Genomic DNA, 9,952 nt, shown 5'->3' with positions numbered 1-9,952 from the left:
TAAAGTTGACTTGTAACAGGAAGGCATAGGATGATACTTTGTTTTTTTTAACATAGTAATAGTTGACAATATTCTTCCTGTTTTAGATGTTACACTGAACTGTTGGTTGATAATGTGCACATTCCTGACGATGAAGAGTTTGATACCTCAAATATCAATATTACTGATCAAAATGAGGCGCACGAAAGGTAATTCTATAAGTTTTAATTCTGATTTAAAGTTTAATTTTTAACTAATACATTTGATAGCTTAGCTTTATTTCCTGAATTTCAGTGAGAGCGATGATATAACGTTGAAGGATCTACTATCAAACCTTGCTTTACAAATTGACTCTGAAAAGACATGCAAGTTCAACATAAATCGGCGAAACATTTGGGATGGAGCACGTCGTGCCTTCCTTCGCAAAACCTATAAAGCAACCAACCGTATATCTGTCATGTTTACTGATTCCTCTGGTAACTCTGAAGGAGCTGTGGATTTTGGCGGCCCAACACAGGAATTTTTGCGATTGTTAATGCATCATTTACAGCATAGCAAACTCTTTGAGGGACCCGAAAACAGGAAGACACTCAGTTGTGATGCCCAAGGTACCTTACATATATTATATTCCAACCTTTCTAAACTGCTCAAATTCTAGAGGGAAAGAATAATTATTTAAAGTGTAAATAATGTTTATATTATAATACTTACTGACTTCTTCAAAGTTTGTTTGATGCCACTGATCAGGCATTCTCAAAGAATTTTAACTAAAAGTGGAATAGTGAAGGGAATTCTGAACTATACTATTCATTTATGCAGCAGGAGCAGACTGATTTCAATTCCACCCACTGAATATATCCCTTGCAGCTTGAAAAACAACCTTGCTAGCATGTACTCCATTATATATTTTATGTTTGCTTTGCATTAAATGAGGGGCTAAGGTTTTCCTGCAGTAGTTACTGTTATCAATTTAGAGAAAATTCCTGTGACAAGTACTTCAAACAATGGCTAACTTTAGAGATTCTGCATTAGGTCATCTTAGTTGATACTCTGGTGCTGCAGTGTGTATGAATTAATCACCCAAACAGTACAGATGCATCCTGCATATTTGGAAACATATGCCCGTATATCAAAGGCAATAACCCACTGCGTGAATTAGTTTGATACATGGGACTTGAGACACTGGTCGGGTCATAAAGGTAGGAGTTTTTGTTGTGCATAGAAATTCCAGTCCATTGTAGATACAGATCTTTTTAAAAAACAAGTTCTCAGGATAGACTATTTCCTCCACTGGAGCCCATCAAGACATCTTCTAGGAGGTTTGCGAAAGCAGAACTTTTTGGGTACAGCACCTTACTTATGGTAAAGTTCGGAATATGTTGCAGCTAAAAGAAAGAAACATCTGAAAGATCCAAAAATAGTATATAATATTCTATTCCTGGTTAAACACCATGTTGTGAATATCTTTGGGCAGGAATGAGTTGTACCTTTTAATCTTGTACTACATATATAAGCACGAGGTGGAGACATTTAATCTGGGTTATTAATACATGTCCCCAACAATCATCCTCCAAGGAATTTAACTTTGCCAGCTTTCAACCCTTATTGGAAGTTGTGCCTGGTGATGTCGGGTTCCTTAGTGAAGGAGAGGATGGGTTGGGTGTCGAATGCGTAAAGGGACGATGTTGAACCCATGGTTTCTGATGATGCCTGCGAGGGGCTCCATGTAGACTTTGAAGATGGTGGGGCTGAGGCCGGATCCTTGGGGTACTCCGCATCTGGTCTCTGTCGGTTGTGAAAGGAAAGAAAGAAGTCTTATTTTCTGTGTTCTGTCCATGAGGAATGAGCGGATCCAGTCTAAGGCTTTTCCTTGGATGCTGGTGTTGTGGAGTCTGGTGGTTAGTGTGCAGTGGGAGACAGAGTCGAAGGCTGCTGATAGGTCCAGGAGGATGAGGGCTTCCGTTTGGCCTTGGTCAAGGAGTGTGCAGATGTCATCTGTGGCGGCGAGGAGGGTTGTCTGGGTGCTGTGATTGCTGCAGAATCCAGAATGGGAGATGTCTAGGATGTTGTTGGTTACAATGAAGTATGTTAGCTGGGTGCTGATGGCCTTTCCGATGACCTTGGCTGTGAAAGGAAGCAGCAAGATGGGCCTGAAGTTCTTGCGGTCCGCCGGGTCTGCGAGGATTAAATTTAGAGGGGGTTGACTTAGGTGCACTTCCAGTGGTTGGGGAATGTGACGGTCACAATGGAGCAGTTGATGGTTCAACGTAGCTCGGATGCGATGGCTGTGGCAGCCATGTGTAAGATGTGTGGCGGGCAGGGGTCTGTTGGGTGACATCGCTGGGGGTGGGGGTTGAGGAAGTGCAGATGTCTTGGTCGTCCAAGTTGTAAATTGAGCGTCTTGATCTTGAGGTGAAAGAAGGAGCTGAGTCTGTTGCAGAGGTCTTGGGAGTGAGAGGCATCTGTTGTTTCGCTGTTGGGTTTGGCAAATTCCTGTATGATGGAGAAGAGGTCCTTGGAGTTGTGGGTGTTGGAGAGTATTCTGTCTTTGAGGAAATTCTTCTTTGTGGATTTGATGAGTTGGTGGTATGCCATGGTAACTGTTTTGTAGGGCATGCGTGTTTCCGGAGTTTTGCTGTTTCTCCATGTCTTTTCCAGTCGACAGCAGGCATGCTTGGATTCTTGGAGTGCTGTGGTGAACCAGTTTGCTTTATTGTTGTGTCGTCTTGTAGTCTTCTGGAGGGGAGCGAGTGTGTTTGTTCAGTTGGCGATCCATTGGTGGAGGTTGCTTGCCACAGTGTAGGCATCTGTTCGTAGTTAGGGCTGGAGTGCAGGTGAAGGCGGAGGTGATGTGTTCTTCTGAGATTTTGTTCCAGATTGAGCATGGGAGGTGACGCGTGTGCTTGTGTGTGATGCGTTTCCTAAAGGAGAAGTGGATGATCAGCCCAGAGCAGTTCCATGATGTGACAGAGGAAGATGCTATTTCCTTCTGCGAAGACAGGGTCAAGTGTGTGTCCTGCTGTGTGAGTGGGGGCAGAGATAAGTTGCTTCAGTCCTATGTTGCTGAGGTTCTCTAGGAGGGCGGTGGTGTTGCGGTTGTGGTGGTTATTCAGGTGGAAGTTTAGTTCTCCAAGTAGTATGTAGTCTGTGGAGGCGAGTGCGTGGGATGTGATGGGGTTAGCAATGACATTGGTGAATGGAACATGGGGCCAGGCAGTCTGTAGGCAACGGTTCCGCTGAGGTTTGTTTTGGGGTTGGTCTGGAAGTGGATGTGTTCCATGTGGGCGAGGCATCGTCCGAGTCAGTGGTTGTCATGCAGAAGGAGCTTTTGTGGATGCTGGCGAGTGGGGCGGGTGGAGCGGTCTTTCTTCAGGATCTTGCATTTGATTATTACTGGATAAAAAATAAAAACTCAACTGTCGTTACATTTTAGCATGCAAAACCTGTCGAAAGATAATGGGAGAGAAAAACAGGGTATTTACTATATCATGCAGATTTTGGTGTTTTAAACACCAAGATCTACATGCTATTCTCCACAAACTAGCAATAAGTGTAATTTATCACAACCAATATTTAATGGACCCTATGGTAAAATTATTTATCTGGTGCCTAAAGTAACAGGTAAACTTGTAATCAGGCCATCCGTCTAAAACTCTTGTTCTCTCAAAAATATATTTGGGGTCCTGATTTATGAAGTTACTGTTAAGAGTGCGGAGTCTTGAACTGGGGTCCTGATTTATAAAGTTACTGTTGAGAGTGCAGAGTCTTGAACTGCTGTGTGGAGATTCTGCACCGAGTACGGAGACTATGTCCCAAGTACAGTGATTAAGCCCCGTGTGTGAAGGCTCCGCCACAAATGCCGAAACTCTGCATGCTTGACTGTACTGCACGTAAGTACCTTCGTGAATCAGGCTGTGTATTCTTGGATAATATGTTTTCTAGATGTTATGCAATAAGTTTAGTTTCAGAGATATATAATAAATGTTTTATAGATAAGCAGAACGCAATACATTTAATTTATTTTTTCTTGTTTAAGGTATGCGAAATGATGACTATTACCTTGCTGGGCAAGCCCTGGCCGTTTCCTTAGTTCACGGAGGGCCTGCTCCAAATTTTGTGTCGCCTGTTTTTTATCAATGTTTAGTTTCTGATGCAAAAAATGTGAATTGCAGTTCGGTAGATGTGGTAGATCCGGATACACGAGACATGTTGCAAGAGGTAAGCAATAGATAGTAAACATTTGTACTGATGAATCTTTATCAATTTTTATTATTTTGTTTTCATATAGTTGAGGGTCTATTAGTCAAAAACATGCCAATCTTTTGTGTTTAATTTTGTGGTTAATAGTTATTCATGCACCTTAGATTTATGTATAATTGCCATATGTACTAGAAACAAATATGAAAATAAATGACACTCATCTATTTGATTTGGAAGGGGGTCAATCCTGAATGTCTATTCCCCGTCCTCCACACTGTTTTAAAGTTTCCAGGGCAACCTCGACGTATTTGCTACTCTCTCAACTGCCATACACAAATCCACATTCTTGCATCAATGATCAATCAAGAATGTCCTACTGTTAACCCGATGTTGATCTATTTTTCTTGGTGATACCACCAAATCAAAAGTATGTGATATGTTCTTGATATGTTAGAGTCTTCACATTACAAGAAGACAAAGTTTCAGGCACATAACTAGAGTCATACCATCTACCACTTGCAGTTGCCCCATGAGACTTCCCTGGAATTGACACAGTTTTCAACAATGACTAATAACATAATAGAAGGGGCCTTCCTGACCATGTTTCTGCAAACAATGTGATATAGGAGAGGACCTATATATCTGTATTCTGGATTAATACACTCAGTGTGGAATTTTGCAATTGAACTAAAAGAAAACCTACTGCCAAACACATTCAGGTACATTAGGCCATTGGGCTAGTCTTCTTTGTATAATTCTCTTGCGCTCTTTCCCAGTTGGTGTTCCATTCAGCGAGAGAGTGTAGCTAGTGTAAAACTACAGTAGCATTAACTACAGTAGCAGTTGATACTGTTGTAGTCCATTGACTGTTAAACTTTTGTAAACATTCAACTTACTGAACAAATATGTTTATTTAGCAGATGGCCAAGACAAATTATTCTGCATCATTAAGGTTCGGTAATTGTTTTTTTTGTTACAGTGAAAATATTTTTTGTTACTATTTAATAAAAATATCACAATCTTAATTTTTCCATAGATTGATGATGCTTCGTCTCTTGAAACTCTTCAAGGATTGATTAAAAAACACAGCACAATTCTAAGTGTGGCAGGTTGCTTCCGTCCATTAAAATCTCTGAATGACAAAAAAGAACTATTGGAAGATATCATCAATTGGCACATTGTGGGGAGGACTGTTCCTTCACTGGTTAGGTACAGTGATATTTATATGCATATGCATTATAAATCAATATCCTTTTGACTTTGCAATACATGTATGTCCATTTTTAAAAAGTAATTACTATAAATCACTGTTCATCCTAATGGCATCATACATATTCACACTGTCAGAAATGTCCCAAAGACAGATTGTCAAGCACATCATGGGTTTCAAAAATATTTTACATTTACTTTGTTTCAGTTTTTTATTGGCATTTTACAATACAACTTGTGCAGTCCTTCCTCCAGAGTGCATAAATAGAAGGCTAACAAAAATTACAGGAATCCCAACAATCCCATAGGTTCAGCCCACGCAGCACAAATCAAAACAAAGAAAACAAACAGGAAGAAATAAAAAAAGAAAGGCCTTCCCACCTCTCCAACTTCCCCGAATAGAAATTGCAATAAATATTATCCAAAAACTACCTTCTTTTCATAGTCACAATGGGCATCAGCATACAAAGCAGAGCATCAGAGGTATTGGACTTCTCATATTCAAGTCTTGGCAGCCCAAATGGAGTTCTAAAAATGTAACAGATTCAGGGCTTGCATGTGTATGGGAAGGAAAAGTAACGCCAGCCACGTGAATAAAAACTTGATCAGCAGGCCACACATTTCCTCAACGTTTCAAAATGTATCCACCAGGACATTGAACAGTCTCACAGTTGTCCGAATAGTCTGAGATATCACATTAAGACTGGTGGAGGGTCAACTTCATTCAGATCCGCCGCCAGTGTTGTTTTATCTGACCCCAAACAATTACACATATTCAATTCATCAGCAATTGTTTCATATTTTAACAAGTTACAGCATAGTTACAAAGCAAAACCTGGTATATCTACGTATCACTTTAAATTCTGTAATGATTTCCAGAAAGGGGGGACATGAGGACTTTACCACCATATGTGTTTAAAGCCTCATAATAATCCACAAACTGCCAACAAAGAGTGTTGCCCTATTTTTCAAACTGAGTAGGATATAGATCTCAATCAAATATCACCTTATAATGAGCTTCCCTTCCTGCTAGCGTGTGCAAGATTGTTTGGGAATTGCGCCATTGCGTAGACGGGGCAGTACCATCTAACTAAGGCCTTCAATGTTATCTTAAAATTCTTGCAGAGGCAGACTAAGAGTTGGGACCGAGGTAAGTAGCATAATATTTAGAAAGGTGATCCTAACCCTAGGCCCTCCTGCACAAACTTCTCAACTGAAAGGAGATCTTTAAATCTCGGGAAGCTGCTTATTTGTTCAGGTTTGGAGAGACCAATTAGATCATTGAGTGTATCTTGTACATTTACAAGAATTTTCTATTGCAGGCTCCAACAGTAAAAGTATCTCTTTCCCCTGAAACCTAACAGATAGTATGGCAGCCCCTCCCTCCTACAGGTTAATAAAGGGACCTGGATCTGTTGCAGGTTTAAAAGATGTATTCAAATCAATGGTGTGGGTGGAGAGGGGAATGTTGTCAATGCAGATTTCTTAATAACCATGTCTAGACTATGAATGTTGCCTTTGTGGGTGTGCTTATGTATGCATTCAAGGGTTGATCAGATTTTGAATTCCAGAACAGGTCCCAAATGTAGCATCCTATCACCACCCTTTCCATATGTGGCCAATGCTTCTCTGCATCTGTGTTTGTCAGAGCAACAACTTTACTATCGCCCTCATTTGGGCTACCCTGTGGTATAAGGGCAAGTCCTGGTGGGGCAAGTTGCCCACATGGTTCGGTAGTCATGTATATTTATGCCTGTTTATCAGAGTGTAGCCCTTTCTGCAAGCCCAATAAAACAACTGTTCGAATGATTAAGGGATGCCAACAGTTTCCTGTAGACCATTATAGCAAGTGCCTGGAAAAGATAGAGAACTAGAGGAACTAAGTTTATCTGAATGGAATTGAGCCTCCACAATGAAGATAGGTACAGAGAGGACCACCTCCGACAGTCCTCTCATATAACCTGAAGAAGTGGTGGAAAGTTAGCTTTGTAAAGGTCCTCAATCTTAGGAGTTAATATAAAACCCAGGTATGTGCCTGCCTTTTTTCTCCATTGGTACTGGGTGTTTAGTGTTAGTTCCTCAACCTTGCCCCAAGATAGTGTAAGCCTGAAAATTCTTGACTTTGCTAAGTTTACAATGAAGCCTTATACTCCCTCAAAGCGAGTAAGAAGGTGTTCAATTCAAGGGAAAAATCTCGAGGATCAGTAAATGATTAGAGGACATGATCAGCGGACAAGAATGCTTTGTGAATCTCCTGCCCAAAGGTTATGCTTCCGACCTCCTTGTCGTCCCTAATGTGCTTCACAGGGTTCTATGCTTAGAGCATAAAGAAGCAGTGAGAGTGGGTAGCCCTTCCTTGTCTCGACCCATTGTTACCCTCTCTTTCTTCTGCAATTCGCTATGATTTGGGACATAGAATTATTGCAATTCACCCAAACCAATGCTATAAATCTGGGACCAAACCTCTCTATAGTCCTAATGAGGAAGACCCAGTCCACCCAGTCGAAAGCTTTCTCGTGTCCAAGGCCACTATATGACCAGGATCTTATTTATGTTGACCTTTTCCACCAGCTGTTATCATATGTCTGTCTTAATTAGACAAATCCTGACTGTGCTGTGAAACAGAGCTATTCAGCTTTACTGCAGGAATTCCAGAGCAAAATTTAACATCAAGATTTAACAAGGGTGTCGGTCTAAGGAAGCAGAGCTGGTGAAATTTCTTTGGTTTAGGTGTTACTGTAACTAGGGCTTCACTCATTGTTATTGAAAGTTGGCTATTTTGCGGAATACTATTAAATAGTAGTCGTTGTTATAATGGTAGTTGTGAAGTCTGGTACCAACACCGGTGGGTGTGTCTTCAAGAAATCACTTGTAATGCAGTTGGCCCCATGGGCCTTGTACATTTTAAGCTCCTTAATTGCTCTATTAGTTGGCAAGTTGGCAAGAGGTTCTATATTCGAATACCGCTGTGTTAACTCTCCACTGATTAGCTATCCCCTGTCGGTCCGGCAATCTCAGGGAGTTCAGAGTACAAAACGTACCCCAGTCTGCACTTGTGTTTACGGGGAAACCCTTGCTCCAGCACCAGAAGCTGATGTCCTCATTAAAATGAGTATGTTCTCTTTACAGGGGAGTATCAGGCAGGCACAAATTTGTAGATTTAATTCAGAGCAATCACTGCACCATGCTGTCTTGCCTCATCACAATATCTTTGCTTAGCCAATTCGGGTCACTGCTGATCCCAGCCATGCTAAATATCTGTCCCCTCAATCCACCAAGCGCCTTTAATGATCAACAGGCTCTCCCGTGAAGACTGCCTCAGAGAGCCCTCTACATTACTCAGCCACAGGGCGCCATCTTAACAGGGTCGGACATAGGCAGCCTGCAACTGAGGTATTTTCTACTTATCCCCCCTTCCAGCGGTAGACAGGGTGACTAACTATCACTTCTCAGCAGAACGAAGGCCAGGGATTAAAATGTTCTGTAAAAATTCCTAAAATGGGTTTGTGACTCCATACAAATTTGATATTTTATAGCAGTGTATTGTAGGCGTCACTTAAAAATACTGAATCAATATAAGATGATTCAACATTTTATGACTGTAAACCAGGTGGTCTTTTCATCTAATGCATAAAATAACATTGTATTATGCAGGGTTGGCCAGGCCTTGCTAAAAGTCCAAGCACAGTTTCTAAGGTCCTATTCACACACTCCAAAGGCTCCACAGTTTGAAGTCGAAAATTGGCAGCCAAAAAGATCTGAAAATCAACAGTTTGTCCTTTACTAATGTGCATGCTGGGTTTGGTTGCTTTCTTTTAAAGAAAAGCTGCAGGTCATGTGCTACCTTGCTGCTAGGAAATCCTCACAAGACCACAGGAGAAGGAGAATTTGCCTTTGTCAGTGCTCTCCAACAGCTAGCTTCCAATATTTCTATTTAGACTGAAGCTCCAACATAGGGCACTGAAGGAATTTTAGATGTGTCATAGACATAACTTATTTTTATAATAACTTTTACATTATAATTTGACCAATAGTTTGACTATTTATGATTATTCTTTATTGCAGATTAAAGGAGGGGTTAAAAACTCTGGGAGTACTTCAGGCCATGGAAATTCATAAACAGCTTTTTGAAGAGGCATTCATTTGGGTGGAACACAAAATCACCACTGATATCATAAATGGAATGTTCAACATTCAATTCAGTTCATCTGGCAGTAACCGCCGGTTACAGGAAGAACACATCATTGGTTACTGGAGAGATTACCTCCAAGATTGTGAAGGCAAGTAACATTTTTTCATTATGTTACAGTTCAACTATTGATGAGACACATCAGGTGAAACTATCATTTAAAACAGCCTATAATGGGAAACATGGTTTTGAAGACTACAGAAAGATACTGTAGAGAAAGAGAGTTAAGGAGGAACAGACCAACCCGTTTTATTTGTACCGAGTAAAATCTATAATAAGAACAAAAGGATAATGCATCCAAAATTGTAAAGTCTATGCCTGCTTTATTTCAATCTTCATTTTGCACGATATGTCTATTATTAATGTTGTTCAAAC

The 9,952-nt window shown here is 40.7% G+C and overlaps 1 protein-coding gene across 1 annotated transcript; it reads left to right on the top strand.

Moving 5' to 3' along the window:
• Positions 1–4,185: 4,185 nt before the first annotated feature.
• LOC144827239 (G2/M phase-specific E3 ubiquitin-protein ligase-like) lies at positions 4,186–9,676 on the top strand. The gene is made up of 3 exons (XM_078685627.1): positions 4,186–4,197; positions 5,216–5,388; positions 9,454–9,676. The coding sequence occupies exons 1-3, from the start codon at positions 4,186–4,188 to the stop codon at positions 9,674–9,676; spliced, it is 408 nt and encodes a 135-aa protein (XP_078541753.1).
• Positions 9,677–9,952: the final 276 nt, after the last annotated feature.

The sequence above is a fragment of the Lissotriton helveticus genome, chromosome 4_1, assembly GCF_964261635.1.
Source record: "Lissotriton helveticus chromosome 4_1, aLisHel1.1, whole genome shotgun sequence".
Lineage (NCBI taxonomy): Eukaryota > Metazoa > Chordata > Amphibia > Caudata > Salamandridae > Lissotriton > Lissotriton helveticus.
The sequence above is the reverse complement of the archived record's forward strand: the minus strand, read 5'-3'. Positions and strand labels throughout refer to the sequence as shown.

Bases quoted from the DNA above. Each gene is read 5' to 3' on its own strand.
- LOC144827239 (XM_078685627.1), top strand. The intron at 5,389-9,453 runs GTACAGTGATAT...TCTTTATTGCAG, and splicing joins ACTGTTCCTTCACTGGTTAG to ATTAAAGGAGGGGTTAAAAA.